The sequence below is a fragment of the Pleurodeles waltl genome, chromosome 4_2 (assembly GCF_031143425.1).
Source record: "Pleurodeles waltl isolate 20211129_DDA chromosome 4_2, aPleWal1.hap1.20221129, whole genome shotgun sequence".
Taxonomy (NCBI): domain Eukaryota; kingdom Metazoa; phylum Chordata; class Amphibia; order Caudata; family Salamandridae; genus Pleurodeles; species Pleurodeles waltl.
This window is the reverse complement of record NC_090443.1, coordinates 605,487,319-605,503,650: the sequence shown is the minus strand read 5'-3', so window position 1 is coordinate 605,503,650 and position 16,332 is coordinate 605,487,319. Positions and strand designations below refer to the sequence as shown.

General features: G+C 45.1%; 1 protein-coding gene across 3 annotated transcripts in view; it reads right to left on the bottom strand.

The window, feature by feature from the left end:
• Positions 1 to 16,332, bottom strand: part of AGL (amylo-alpha-1, 6-glucosidase, 4-alpha-glucanotransferase) — a 419,432-nt gene that overhangs the window by 71,968 nt on the left and 331,132 nt on the right. For all 3 annotated transcript variants that reach the window (XM_069232148.1, XM_069232150.1, XM_069232149.1), the window contains exons 27-28: positions 10,054 to 10,165; positions 7,406 to 7,541 (exon numbers count right to left, since the gene is read on the bottom strand). In XM_069232148.1, coding sequence (XP_069088249.1) covers positions 7,406 to 7,541; positions 10,054 to 10,165 — 248 coding nt within the window. The remainder of the gene's footprint in view (positions 1 to 7,405; positions 7,542 to 10,053; positions 10,166 to 16,332) is intronic.

Below are 16,332 nucleotides of genomic sequence, written 5' to 3'. Positions count from 1 at the left end.
AAGGGCTTCCAGTGGAAATTGATAGCCAGTTTTTTTTTAGAACACTGCGAACAATGATTACAACATTTCTCTGGCAGAAGAAGAGGGGTAGGTTATCAAACAAACTATTGACTCTACCCACATCAGAAGGAGGGTTATCACTTCCAAACTTCTCTCTTTCCTATAAAGCAGCACAACTCAGAGTGATTACTGAATGGTCATTACAGGAGTCAGGCAAACACTGGCTCCATATGGACAGAGCGATAGTGGGGAAAACTATCTGGGACTTATTCTGGAAATCTAGGGCTACTCGCCCCCCCAAAATATATACCCGAGTACCCCGACTAGACGACATTGAAAGTGTGAGATGAGGTGGCCATTAAACACAAATTGACGACCTTCCACTCCCCACATACCAGATGCACTTTAATAAAGAGTTCACGCCAGCCCTTACCCTGGGACCCTCTGACGCCTGGAGGGAGAGGGGTTGTCTTACCATTTCGGACTTGTTTCACAGCAATGAAACTCTTACGTTTGAGAATTGTTGCCGGAACTTAAACCTACCGGCAACCGTGCTATTTCATTACAACCAACTTATGCACGGGGTATCTGACCCCATGATCAGGCAAGTGATCACAAGGGAACTACTCCCACTCCAGCAGTTTGTACAGAAGCAGGGAGGGACCAAGGGGACCATTTCTCTTCTATATTCGCTTTTGACCTCCTGGGGCGCAGCCCCCACACTAAGACACAGGAATCTCTGGGATCAACTCCTGAGGAGGGAGAGATCCACAGAGCAATGGCAGACCCTAGTAAGAGATCTTATGAAATTTAATCGATCACTTGATATATAGAAAGCCCACTACAAGATCCTCTATGACTGGTACCTCCACACAGCTAAGCTACATAAGATTTTCCCAGACTCATATGATAGATGCTGGAGAGGCTGTGGCCTTTTGGGATATTTCTGTCATATATGGTGGGATTGCCCCACAATTAGGCCGTACTGGCCAGAAATACTTGCTCAGATGAAAGACATCTTGGGGTACCCTCTGCCACACTCGCCAGAATTTATACTACTGGACCTGCGGGACCACACCCTCAAACACCAGAAAGCAGGGAACAGATCAATTATGTGGCTCTGTTTGGGAGCTGCTAAGATGGCGCTGGTTGCCACTTAGAAGGGAACGACTGCCCCCTCATTATAACAATGGCATGCTCGCCTTTGGCAAGGCATCACCATGGAGTGTTTGGGAGACAAAACTACAGACAAGTAAAGATTTCAAATTTATATGGGGCCCGCTGGTTAAATATCTATCTGTTGGCCTCCCTTTATTCTCCTGCCCCACATGCACAAGAGCTCTCTATATGTTCCAGATATAAGACTGCACACCTGCTGCATTGCCACAGCCTAGACTGTCACGACAAGGTATCAAATAAAATATAATCACATCACTACCCATTACAAGCAACAAGTATATGCTCATCCTTGACATGCCAACTTTGTTAGTTTCTTAAGTTTTCCTTTTTTCCACCTTTGTAGTTTGTTTTCCTTTTAGTTTTGAGATCTTTACTGGTGGAACTATCATAGGCTGGTCTCAAATATACCTCTTCCCCCTTTCTTTCTCGAATTTCTTTGACTGATTAACGCTGAAGGAGGGGAGGTGGATTACAGTACAGATCCTGTTTGTTATTAGAATGTTGAGGCACTGTAAAAGATTAGCGAAATGTATAAGGTCATTTTTCCATATGCAATCTCTATGCAATACTGAGTTGTACAATAGCCCAATGTTGACCGAAAGTGTCTTGAAATGGCGCACTGCAAGGTGCATCTTTGTAATTGTTTAAATCAATAAAAAAAGTTTGAGGAATAAAAACCTAATTGTTCTCATTAAAGTTGCAGATGACAAAGTACCTTGAGTCCACAAGTAAGTTTAAACTAAGGCTAAACCATAGTTCCCCAATAACATATGGATTATTTTTTAAATGAAAGATTCCCTACAGCTTAACTAAGACCTTCTGTTCAACCAGCGATTAAATCTCCATTACCTGGCTGCCATTCTCAAGTAATACATGTTACTAATCACCAAAAGCAAACTGCACTAGAGGCTACTAACACTTTATTCTGCTTACTCTTATAATCAGGAACGTTGTCAATGCATAAGCAGCCACTGGTAATCGAGTGTGATTAAGGAATATAATTGAAAAGACATCATTTGGAACACTGAATGGTGGGTTTAAACATATGAGATGAAGCAATAGCTGGAACGCAAAAGATATTTGCATGACCCAATTATTAGTTTCTCTACTAATTTACAAACTAGATGCAGACATAAGAGAATGCTAACAGAAGTAATGAATCTTAGACACTAGAAGACGAGTTAAAAGATGCCTGAACGCTTTTGTTTCATTAATTGTTTGATTAATTTGCTCTAAGAACAGAATTGCTGAAATTGATAATGCTAAAAAAAAAAAAAATCTTAGTTAATTTTCTACTTTGCATTCAGCTGAATATAATTGTAGAAAAAAATTGATGGGCTCCATATGTATAATTCTAAATCCAAATGCCTGTTTTTCTCACCTAAAGAAGCATGTTACAAGTTTGTTAGAATGAGCTTTAAAAAAGCAAAGGAATTGGATTATACTCATTCTTTGCCTAGTGATTGGTCTCCATATGGCCTGCATGTTAAGAAGATAATTGCAATTAGATTCCTGATGAATGTTATAACATACAGTGTGTTGATCTGGGATGCAATCAGCTTAGAAAACTCAGACCCCCCGCCCCCTCCCCCCTCCAACCACACACCCTTGAACTGGTACATCTTGCCTAAGCAAAGTTTATCACGAGATGATAGTCATCAGGCAATATCGGAAAACTGCTTGATCTACTGTCTCAGGGCACAGTTAACTAGAGTAACAATAAAATACTAAGCAATGTAAAAGTCCTTAACTCCTGCGAATAGCTGTAGATTTGGTTCTTCATAAACAGTATGAGGGAGGACTATTCTTTACTTTAGTTGACGTATTATATTCTTCCCTTGCAGTTCGAGGGGTTGTGGGAGAATATAATCTCACCCCTCCTGCCTACATGGGCATAAGAGTCAATGGCTGGACTCACTATCTTGCATGTTATGTGTGCTAATTATTGACCTTCTGCCTCAGCAGGCAGGGCTTGTCCTGTGGTATTCAGCGTCACTTGGTGGTATTCACAGACATTAGCAATGTACTTCTCACATTTACTCAACTTATAAATATACGTCTCAAAAACAGACTTAAGTGGTGTAATAAGGTGCAAATGCCCTCAATACCCACCTTATAAACGAGTACAAAGTAATTAATTTCCTTGTTTAGTAAAAATAGAAGAAAAAGTATTATTCACATGCACATTTTTCCTATCCCTAAGCCTGTGGATAGTCCACGCTGGAGTGAATCTGAAGTTATAATGTTAGGGTAGGCTGTATGTCTGGAAATTCAGTGACATGGGGAAAAATCATAAATATACACTGTATAGGCTTAGCTATAAACATCAGATACTTTTCACGACCAATCAAATGAAATTGTGTCTATATATATATATATATATATATATATGGAAAATGTCACTTACCCAGTGTACATCTGTTCGTGGCATGTTCCGCTGCAGATTCACATGCTATCCACAGGTCCTGCCATCTAGTGTTGGGCTCGGAGTGTTACAAGTTGTTTTACTTTGAAGAAGTGTTTTTGAGTCACGGGATCGAGTAACTCCTCCTCTTCCTCTGCATCGCGCATGGGCATCGACTCCATCTAAGATTGTTTTCCCGCAGAGGGTAAGGTAGGAGTGATAGAGTGTAAAGAAAGAGATGTCCATGCAAATGGAATAGAGATATATATAGATATGTACAAATTCAAGTGTAACTTAAACGGCTACAGGCTCCCGGGGAGGGTGCATGTGAATCTGCAGCGGAACATGCCACGAACAGATGTACACTGGGTAAGTGACATTTTCCGTTCGATGGCATGTGTAGCTGCAGATACACATGCTATGCATAGACTACAAAGCAGTTTTCCTTAAGCGGAGGTCAGCCTGTAGGAGTTGAAGTTGTTTGAAATAGTGTTCTTAGTACAACCTGTCCTATTGTGGCTTGTTGTGTTGCTAACACATCTACACAGCAATGCTTGGTAAATGTATGGGGAGTTGACCAAGTGGCTGCTTTACAGATTTCTGTCACTGGTATATTTCTTAGAAATGCCATTGTTGCTCCTTTCTTCCTGGTGGAGTGTGCTTTTGGTGTTACTAATAGCTGTCTTTTAGCTTTTATGTAACAGGTTTGAATGCACTTTACTAGCCATCTGGCTAGTCCTTGTTTTGAGATAGGATTACCAGTATGGGGTCTTTGGAATGCAACAAATAACTGTTTAGTTTTTCTAAATGATTTTGTTCTTTCAGTGTAATACATTAAAGCTCTTTTAATGTCTAATGTATGGAGCGCTCTTTCTGCTACTGAGTCTGGCTGTTGGAAGAAGACTGGAAGTTCCACTGTTTGATTTATATGAAACGGTGAGATGACTTTAGGTAGGAATTTTGGGTTTGTGCGAAGTACAGCTTTATGCTTGTGAACTTGTATAAAGGGTTGTTCAATAGTGAATGTTTGTATTTCACTAACTCTTCGTAATGAAGTGATTGCAACGAGGAATGCTACTTTCCACGTTAGATATTGAATCTGACACGAGTGCATGGGTTCAAACGGTGGACCCATGAGCCGTGTGAGTACAATATTGAGATTCCATGAAGGCACTGGTGGTGTTCTTGGAGGTATGATATGTTTTAGCCCTTCCATGAAGGCTTTGATGACAGGGACTCTAAATGGAGACTTGTTTTGTATATTTTGTAAATAGGCTGAAATAGCTGTGAGATGTATTTTAATGGATGAAAAAGTTAAATTTGCTTTTTGTAGATGAAGTAAGTAACCTACAATGTCTTGTATGGATGCGGAAAGAGGTGTTATGTGTTTGGATTGGCAGTAAAAGACAAACCTTTTCCATTTGTTTGCATAGCACTGCCTGGTAGTGGGTTTTCTTGCTTGTTTAATTACTTTTATACATTCTGGTGGAAGATGTAGATATCCAAACTCTAGGACTTCAGGAACCAGGTTGCTAGATTGAGTATTGCTGCGTTTGGGTGCCTGATCAGTTGTTTGTTTTGTGTCAACAGATCCGGCCTGTTTGGTAGCTTGATGTGTGGTACTAGTGATAGGTCTAACAATGTTGTGTACCATGGTTGACGTGCCCACGTTGGCGCTATAAGTTTGAGTTTGTTTTGACGCAGTTTGTTGACCAGAAATGGAATGAGCGGGAGAGGGGGAAAAGCGTAAGCAAATATCCCTGACCAATTGATCCATAGAGCATTGCCCTTGGATAGAGGGTGTGGGAACCTGGATGCAAAGCTTTGGCATTTTGCGTTCTGGCTGGTGGCGAATAGATCTATGTCTGGTGTTCCCCATTGGCGAAAGTACTTGTGAAGTACCTGGGGGTGAATTTCCCACTCGTGTGTTTGCTGAAGATCCCGGCTGAGAACATCTGCTAATTGATTGTGAATCCCTGGAATGTACTGTGCTACAGGGTGAATGTTGTTGTGAATTGCCCAATGCCAATTTTTTGGTGCTAGAATACAAAGTTGTGATGAGTGGGTTCCCTGTTTGTTTAAGTAGTACATTGTAGTCATATTGTCTGTTTTGATGAGAATGTGTTTGTGAACAAGAAGAGGTTGAAAGGCTTTGAGTGCTAGGAATACAGCTAGAAATTCTAAGTGCTTTATGCAAAGTTGTTGGTGTTTGTGGTCCCATTGTCCCTGAATGTTGTGATTGTTGAGATGTGCTCCCCATCCAATCATTGATGCATCTGTTGTAAGTGTGGCTTGAGGCACAGGGTCTTGAAATGGCCACCCTTTGTTTAAATTTGTGGAATTCCACCACTGAAGCGAGATGTCTGTTTGGCGGCCTATCAACACTAGTGCCTGTGACCACTGTTTTGCAAGGCACTGTTGTAAGGGCTGCATGTTTAGTCTTGCATTGGGGACAATGGTGATGCATGATGCCATCATGCCCAACAGCTTCATGACAAATTTGACTGTGTACTGTTGGTTTGGCTGGATTTGTGGTAACATATTGTGGAATGATTGTACCCTTTGTGGACTTGGGCTTGCAAGTGCTGTTTGGGTAATTAATGTGGCTCCTAAATACTGTTGAATCTGCGCTGGTTGTAAGTGAGATTTTTGGTAGTTTATCGAGAACCCTAGTGTGTGTAGGGTCTGTATTACATAACGTGTATGGTGTTGACACTGTGTTTGACTGTTGGATTTTATTAGCCAGTCGTCGAGATATGGAAAGGCATGGATATGTTGCCTTCTTATGTAGGCTGCGACTACGGCAAGGCATTTTGTAAATACTCTGGGAGCTGTTGTTACCCCGAAAGGTAACACCTTCAACTGGTAATGTTTTCCTTGTATTACACACCTAAGATATTTTCTATGCGCTGCATGGATGGGTATGTGAAAATACGCATCTTTGAGATCCAGTGTTGCCATAAAATCTTGTTGTTGTAACAGTGGGACTACATCCTGTAGTGTTACCATGTGAAAGTGTTCTGATAGGATGTAAAGATTGAGAGTTCTGAGATCTAGTAGTGGCAGGGGCAGGCGTACTCACGTGCTGGGCCGCTGTGATTGGTCTGTCGTTGTCGGACTCGTGCTCGGAGTCGGACCCCCGAACGGAGAATGCGGTGTGCATCACCAACTCCTCTTCTGCGTCGAGGCGTTCAGTGCTTCTCAACGCCATTTCCAACCTTCGCGCTCTTCGGTCTCGTAGAGTCTTCTTCAAGCGGAAGGATCTGCACACCTCGCAAGTATCCTTTCGGTGGTCTGGAGATAGACACAGGTTACAGACTAGATGTTGGTCTGTATACGGGAACTTGGCGTGGCACCGAGGGCAGAATCAAAACGGGGTCTGGTCCATGAGGCTTCGACGAGGCTTTGGTCGGGCCGACCAGGCCTGAGTTGGGCGCGGGTGTCCCGAAGGGCAAGTAGAGAGCTGTATCCGCCGGTACCAAAGTGTCGATGATAGATGGTACGCGATCGAAAACAATACCGATGAATTTAGAGAGTTTGTAGTACTTTTCCGACTCGAACTACCGGAGCGAAAAGAAACACATCAGAAACCGATGGCGGAAAGAAAACAATCTAAGATGGAGTCAATGCCCATGCACAATGGAGCTAAAGAGGAGGAGTCACTCGATCCCGTGACTCGAAAACACTTCTTCGAAGAAAAACATGTAACACTCCAAGCCCAATACTAGATGGCAGGACCTGTGCATAGCATGTGTATCTGCAGCTACACATGACATCGAACAATTATATATATATATATCTATATAATGTTGAAAGTGATACCTCGGAGTAGCTGGGATTCCCCTGTTGCGTGCTCTCTCGCTTTCTCCCATTTTATCCATCCATGTGCCACAGTTCAAACGATTCCCTCCGAAGACAAAGCCAGTTTCAGGTTTCACACCAGCTGTAACATTAAAACCTAGGAAGAAACAAAACTAGAAACAATTAAATGTAGATACTTTTACGAATATTTTAACATGTGAGTAAGTATGTTAAAATGTTATATGAGTATACCGGTCTAATTTGATAGTGTTAAAAGTCAAAACTCCATAGCGTTAGGCAACATAAAAGTGAAGGAAAATTGTAAATTAAAAAAACTGAAACAATCCAATAAACAACCCTCAAATGCTACACAAAGTCCCTTTGATTTATTACTAGCCCAAAACAAAATATGAAAGTTGCACATGGTTTTATATGTCGTCTAAAGTCCGCTTTAGCAGTCTGTCATTGCCAGTCATGTTGTATCCAATATCACTTAGCATATACTATGACCTCATTTACGAGTGCCTCAGTAGATTCCGACACCAATGCAAAACCCTGTTTCCATGGGTGTCACAGATAATATTGGAACCCGGAGGCCAGTCAAATTACAACAACAACAACAACAACAAAAAATATATATTTAGCATGGCTTGGAAGCTTTAAAGCAATAAAGGTAACTGTCTTGCAAAGGCTATTATACCTCTTCCAGGGACTCCACATCAAGAGAAAAAAGACTTTTCCTCTACACTCTCCTCCTTGATCATTTGATTTATATGCCAGATCATAGGACTAGGCTTCCCTATAAATTACTGACGCAAACAAGAAACAATGGCGGCTTGGTCCTACCCAATTCTGAAGTACCACTCGTAAGGTGTGGGATGAGGTGAATTGATCAGCTGGGTGAGTGACATTTCCTTCATCCTACATCCCTATCCACTTTAACTCTGCTTTCCCACCTGCATTACAGCTTGGGCCTTCTGATCTCTGGCGAGAAGGGGGCTGTCTTACTATATCTGATCTATTCCACGGGTGGGACATTCTCACTTCTGAAAACTGTCTACGGACTTTGCACAGACATTGAGCGATATCACCATACTCTGTTAAAGCATTGGGTACTCCACCCGGAAATGCGGCTAGCAGCCACCAGAGAGCTCTCCCCAAAAGAAACATTTACAAGAAGGGGGGTAGACAGCATGGTTGTATATCCTTTCTATATTCTCTACTGAGCTCCACCACTCGTTTAACCAGACCTTGTCATATGGCCTTCTGGGAGCTGACTCTTGGAGAGGAGTTCACAGAGAAGCAATGGCGTAAGAAATGGAGAGACATCTCCAAATTCAGTCACTCAATGAGAATGAGGGAGACACACTATAAAGTCCTTTTTGATTCGTATCTTTATCCTACCAAACTTAAAAAGATCTAACTGACATCTGAATTGTGTTGGAAGGGTTGTGAGATTCTTGGAGATTTCAAACACTGCCCTGTCATTCAACCCTTCTTGGTGAAATATTGGCCCAGATGAAGGATATGCTGGGGCATCCACTTCCTGATGCCCCTGAATTTACCCTTCAGGGGGCTATCTGACAAGAACCTCAAACATCAAACTCCAGGAGACCGTTCAATCATGTGATTGTCTTGAGGAACAGACAAGACAGCTCTGGCTGCATCCTGGAAGAAGCCAGACGTTCCCTTTATGTCCCAGTGGCATGAAAGGCTCTGGCAAGCCATAACCATGGTGTTGATGGCACAAGTACTTTTAAAGGCTTACAAAATGTTGGAGTACACTTGAGGCCCATTAGTGTGGCTTCTCTCCACCGGCCTTCCCCCTTTTATGTACCCACATGTATTAGAGTGCTTCACTTCTTTAATACCTAGACGCAGGGGGGAACTGAAGTCCTCCAGTAGCACAGACTCCTGCCTTCTTGATCATCCCATTGCTGGTGACCTAGGTTACTCCCACATCACTAGCTACATAAGCAAATACACTTGTGTCAGTCGATTATTGGTTATTTGGGGTTAGGGGGATTTAAATTGGGTAATTACGTTTTTTGATTTCTATTACTGAATTGACGGTGCTATCTTGTTCGTCAGATTTGAGAGACCAATATCTTGTTGAAACTATACACTGTACTGGCGATATTGATAGGTGTCTGGGGTCTACACCAACTACAATACTGTCAATGAATTAATGTATGCTTCATAAAACTCAAAAAAGGGAGTTTGAAGGAATTTAAAAAAAAGAAAAAGAATTCACAGAGTCGATTTGTCAGGCAGGTTCTTTTAGTTTTGCCGATGATGGCTTTTATAGTCATGAAAACGAATCTCACTTGTCATCCACATGGATTCCAATTTGCCAGAAAGCCGGGTTTATGTGACATTATTACCACTTAGACCACTGATGGCAGCATAGGATTGATAACCTGCCCCCTCTGTTCACTACTCCAAAGCTTTCTATCAGCTTCTAAGGGGCAAGGGCAAGGAGTGGTTACAACAGAAAATAAAATGAATTAACAAAAATATGGACAGAAAAAATAACAATATAAGTTAAAGAAACAGATACGCACAACTGTTGATCCAAATATTAAAAATAAACGGGAGATGGAATTATGAAGCTTTGAAAATTTGCTCTAATGCACACAATCAGTAATCAAGGCACCCTACACCATTACCTTCGTCCCTCATGTTACGATCAATCTGCGGTCCCGCATTCCTTTCGCGAAACTGTATTCCCTGCATGTGCCGTTGCATTGCTTCTTGTATTACTTCAAACAGTGGTTGATCCTGGATATGGAAACAAAATGTATGCAAAATGTTTAGAAAGTGGATTCTTGACATTGTAGGAGACAAGAGGTGTTCCTAAGAAAACACATGTGAAATATCAGAACCATAAAAATTCCATTTTGTTTTCCGCCAGTTCTGACATTACATCGTCTGCACCATTAAAATTCCATTTTGCTTCACCCAGTTCTGACATTACATGAAGCTATAAAGCATAAAAAGATAACTTTATTATTAAACCAAGGGTCCTGTATTATTAAACCAAGAATCCTCAAACAGATCCTCGTGCCATCTCCCCTTCCGTTACTGCTCCTGCAGCCTACTCCTGTATGCCATTAGCTCTTTGCCGTTCCCATCTCTCATTGCCACTTTTGTCTCTTTTCTCTCTCTTTGACGCTTTTCTCTCTTTGAGCTCTTTTCCTCTATCTCCCTGTTCCTCACCTCCTTTGCCTTATTTTGCCTTTTTTGCCTTTATTTGGACTCTTGTTCATTTGCCTTTTGCCTGTGGCTCTTCCTTTTTCACTTGCCTGCCACCCCACTGCCACTTCTTTTCCTGCTGATTTCATAGCCTGATTTGCCTTCCCGCCTCCCAGCACCTCTCCCTCCTCCCAGGACATACTTAATGGAGGCTGCAGCACGGCTGCACCAGACGCACCAAAGGCAAGCCCGTCTGTGCCCATCTGTGCCTGGACCGTACCCAGTACGAGGAACTCTGGTTTCTCTGTCACCAACAGCTACTTCGGCGCCAACCTCATGTCCTTGGAGTCCAGACGCCGCAACCTGAACTGCTGCCGCACATCCCCTCACTCAAGAGCAGGTCAATTTGCATGTCCCCACTGCTGCTTCTCCTGCAACTCGGGAACACCTGCACACGCCAACACCCTCGCCACATCAACCACGACTGCTCCTAAACAATTCCACTACCTCCTGCTCAATGCCTGATCACTCTGCAAACACATCACCTAGATCTGAGGCATCATCATCTCCCTCTTCCCCAACGTTGTCTTCCTCACTGAGACTTTCGCTCAACTCTGCATTCACACCCAACATCGCAGCAGCCACGCCCAACCGTTACAAGATAGTACATGGAGACAGCAATAACAATCAAGGAGGGGGTATTGTCATCATTTGCAAAGAATCCATTCACTGCACCGCTGCCTCGGATAACACCCCCCTGATCATGGAACACTTCAACTTCCAACCCAAAATAGATGGCAAAACCACTAACAGAGGCACCCTCATCTACAGACCTCCAGGACCACGCCCCAGCTTCTCAGACTCAATCCCAAAATTCACCACCTCCCCAAGTCGAACACTGAACACTACATCTTCCTCGTGACCTCAATTTTCACCTCGACAACCCCAATTATGACAACACAGCCAACCTTCTCAAAAGCAAAAACAACATCTGCCTCACTCAGAGTGTCACTGACACCTCTCACCCCCTGCCCACATTGCAGGAAGCACGTTGGAACCTATCTTCACCGCCAGCAACAGAGTCAAACACAGCCACACCACCGAGCTCACCTGGACGAACCACGCTTGAGTCCACTTCACCTACAGAGCAGCCCCCAGCACTGCTAACAGACCTTCCAGCGCCACACACAACAGCTTTAACAGAATATCTGAGAACTGACGCCCTCAACACCCCCTACTGCAACATCTCAACAAACTTTCACCATGCTGTCAACATTTTTACCACCTGGATCTCCGACAGCTCTGACAATAGGCACCACCCGACCCCAGGATGTCAGTTTGGAACAAGCTCACCGCGCAGAGCACCACCAACATCATGTACTCGGTCCACTAAGGAGCTCTCACACAGCCCTGCCCACACCACATAGTCGACCTCCAGAACAACACCATCAGCAACAAGCTCACAGACATCTTCAACACATCCATCACCTTAGTCACCTAACCAGATGATAGGAAACATGTCAAAATCAAGTCCCTCATTGAGAAACCATCTGCCAACCCCAAAAAGCTCAAAAACTACCATCCAATCTCTCTGTTTCTCTTTTCTACTAAAGTCCTCAAAAGGCCATCAACCACCAACTCAAGGTATACCTCAAGAACAACTATCTTCTAGGCACATCCCAATCCAGATTCTGCTCAAACTACATCACCAAAACCACCCTGATCGCTGCCACAGACAACATCAAAACCCTCGTAGACTGGGGCGAATCAGCTGCTCTGATCCTCCTCGACCTCTTTGTGGCTTTCTTCATTGTGTCCCACCACACCCTGATCAAGGGACTTTATCAAATCGGCATCCATGAAGATGACCTCAAAAAGATTGCATCCTTCCCCACCAGAAGAACACAGAGTCCATCTTCCCATAATCACCTCGAAGTGCAAGAACATCATCTGCGGCATCCCTCAAGGTTCATACCCTAGCCCCACCCTGTTCAATATCTACATGACCCCCCCCTCCGGTCAACATCATCAGAAACAACGGACTGAGCATTATCTCTTAAGCAGATGACACCCAGCTCATCCTCTCTCTATCCGAAGACCCCTCCACCAAAAAGGCCAACCTTCACCTCTGCATGACCAGTGTCACCAACTGAATGCAAGACAACTGCCTCAAACTCAATACAGAAAAGATTTTTGGGAATTCCACTTCCCTGTGGAAGGACTTCTGGTGGCCTGCCAATCTGGGTCCCTCTCGAACGACAACAGACCAAACCCGGAACCTCGGCATCATCTTGCACAGCAACTCACCATGACGAGCCAGATCAATGCAGTCTCCTCTGCTTGCTTCCTCTGTCTGCACATTCTCGAAAAGATCTTCAAATGGCTCCCAGTCTCCACCAGATGCACTATACCTCAAGCTGTCATCACCAGCTGCTTGAACTATGGCAACACTCTACGCAGGAATCTCCACACCTACTGAAGAGACTGCAGACCTTCCAGAACTCAGAGGCCAGACCTATCCTTGACCTTGCCAGATGAACCTACATCACCCCTCACCTGTAGAAACTCCAGTGGCTCCCCATCCACAAGAGATGCCAATCCAAGATTCTGACTCACGGCTACAAAACCCTGCAAACCAAGGACCAGCATACATCAACCACTGCCTAAGCTTCCACCAACCTTCCAGACTCTTGTTCTCTGCATCGCTTTCCCTCGTTCACACGCCATGCATCTGCCGTAGCTACAGTGGAGGACACTCCTTCTCCTACTTCACTGCAAAATCCTGGAACAGCCTCTCCATCCACCTCCAAACTTCACCTCCCCTTCAGGAGTTCAGAAGAGGACTCATGACCTGGATTGTTTACTGAAGCCCCCCGAGTAGCCTGGATCTCAGCGCCTGGATACCCTCCTGGGTGATTAGTGGGCTCTAGAAATCCTTGATTGATTGAAGGGTGAGGTACTACTACTAAAGTACCCACATAAAGAAAAGCACATTGTCTGACATGGAGAAGAAGTGCATACTGTATGCACACAAACACGACACACTGCATTCTGGTCATTGGGCCTACCTGGCTAGTGTGACATAGATCTGTTAATATGTTTATAATAGGGACTAAGGGTGTGTGGCCCAGCTGGGAATGGCATGAGACATAATCTCCCCGCTCTGCAGTCCCTTGCGGTGATCCCAGAGCCATCAACAGCACCAGGGCATTGGGCCATACATGAAAACTACAGAGAAACACTTGCTCACCCCCCTGCTAGCAAAAAGGGGGTTAATTTAGTCTCATCATCGTGGCTGCCCCGGCCTTTAAAAAGCTGCCGCCAACAACAGCACCAGGGCATTGGGCCATACATGAAAACTACAGAGAAACACTTGCTCACCCCCCTGCTAGCAAAAAGGGGGTTAATTTAGTCTCATCATCGTGGCTGCCCTGGCCTTTAATAAGCTGCTGCAACTCATGGCCTAGCACATCCATTGTTGCTATTTTGAAGAGCCCAGGCCGTGTTGCAGGTTGCAGCACAGCCAAAAGAGTGGATTTAGGGTCCCACTGGTGGCCAGACACAAAGCACACTCTGAGCTGCAGTTCCTGCCAGTCTGGGAAGCCCGGTCGCCCTTGATCGGACATCCTGCATGCGGCTCTTGCAACCCAGAGGCCCTAATTGATACTGCTTATGCTGGAGGGGCCTATGGTGCAGTGAGAAGCGCTGCGGCTGAACAAACAGAGTAAATGCCCACACACCACAATGACAACAGAGGAACAGGCCCTGACCTGCTGAGGCTCCTTACTCACTGTGCCCTTCTGTCTGGCCCGAGACGACTGCAGCACTGCTGGGGCAGCGGAGAGGTGAAGGGATGTAGTGACCGTGCAGCCCCACTCCAGCTCTACTGTGAGCCCCTGGCAGGGACGACAGCCAAAAGTGGGATGCTGGACTGGTGCCCTGGGGATAAGCAGGGTGTAGAGAGACTCCCAAAAAGGGTGCAGCAAATCTCTGGGCAGCCTGACATTGCGAGAGGGTGTGCACTGCCCTTCCTGACCTGGCACCCTGAATGGGCAAAGGTCCCAACATGATGAAGTGTGACTCATGAACAGAGTGGTGGCCAGGCATGTAAACAGATAACGAGCCCCTCTGCACTGCCCGTGAATGGCTTTGCTCACATAGCGCATACGGTGCCACATTCCACAGGGCCCCCCCTGCAACTGCGGAACACTGTGACCTGCTTCCCCCCTTTGGTGTCATACACCCTGAATGGGACTAACTTGCACTTAGGCAGCAGGACAGCTCTCACTGATTAGAGTTAGTCGCTTGAAAAGTACCCGGCTGCTTTAGGGTAAAACTTTGGTGCATCATGCTTGTTTGGAGGACCTCCTAGCACGAACTGTGAGCCCTGGTGAGTCAGCTTCTATGGCATGGCATGGCAAACTCCCAAACCCCTCAAAATGTGGTATTGCCACCCCTGCCACATCACCCTATCAACACTTGCCTTGGCACCTCAGCCTGCCTCCAGCCTATGACATATAGCCCTCTGCCAAAGTCTACCCCTCTCTCTTGATCTCAGACCCCTGCGCTAACTAGGCTTTGTTGAAGGGTCTGTCACTGTACCAAGCTACTGGGGTACATCCTATCAGAGGGAGGAGCGGAGGAGAAATACTGGACAAACTCAATCTTCCCTGTGTCTGGCAAAAGTCTCTTGGACACTATGCTGCACTCTAAATTCTGTAAAAATATGCTGGTAACCTCTCTCTGGAGCAAGCTCCTCCTTGCAGAACCTGACAAGACGAATACCCTTCAGGTGCCACTAGCGGAAAACCGACCGTCAGTGCCTAATCTCGCAGGTTCACTCTGAAATTGGTTTAATTAAAACAGATCCCAAGGCCTACATTAAAGACATCAAGAATAGGAGAGCAACTAGATGATCTAGAGTGTACTGTGGATGCCAGGTTCGAGGACCAAGAGACACTGTGGAGGCGAGTAATGACTCTGGAAGAACACCATTTGGAGCTACAAACTAACCATGAGGACCTAGAGAATAGAAGCTGCCAGAACTACATACGTATCAGGGGAATGCCTGTGAGGGAGGTGGGGGGGGGGGGAGGGCTGAAGGCAGCAACATAATTAACTTTATGGCAGAGCTTCTCCAATCGATCCGGGGAGATGATGGTGACCCCCCCCCACCACTGGTCCTTGATAGGGCACACTGATTGCCCTCCGCCCCTGGAGGGTCAGACTCCATCCCTGACATCCAAATATGGGTTCATTTCTTCACGAAAAAGAGGGTATCTTCAGAGCTTCTAGGAATAAAGCTAACCTGGTGTTTCGGGGACACACTATTCATCTGTACCAAGACCACTCTCCTGTTACACTGCACCGCCTGCGGGACTTCAAGCCAGTCACAGACAAACTACGGGAAATGGAAGTACTTTACCAATGGGGGCACCTTTTCGTTCTCCTCTTTACCTGGGAGGGCAAAAGGTGCTCTCTGCGCTTCCTGACAGAAGCAAAACAGCTGCTGGGACTGGCCAACAATTCACAGTTGCTGGGACTGGCCACCAATTCCAAAGATGAGGATCCCTCTCCAACCTTTCCCCCACCTCAGGGAGGAGGTGAAACCAGCCTGGACTACAGTAAAATCTCACCACCCGGCAAATGTCAAGTCGAAACCCCATCCCAAGAAACAAAACAAGATATCATTCAGCATCTTCCAAACATGGGGAAAGACACATCACCGGCACCCTCTACATCTGGATCCCTCG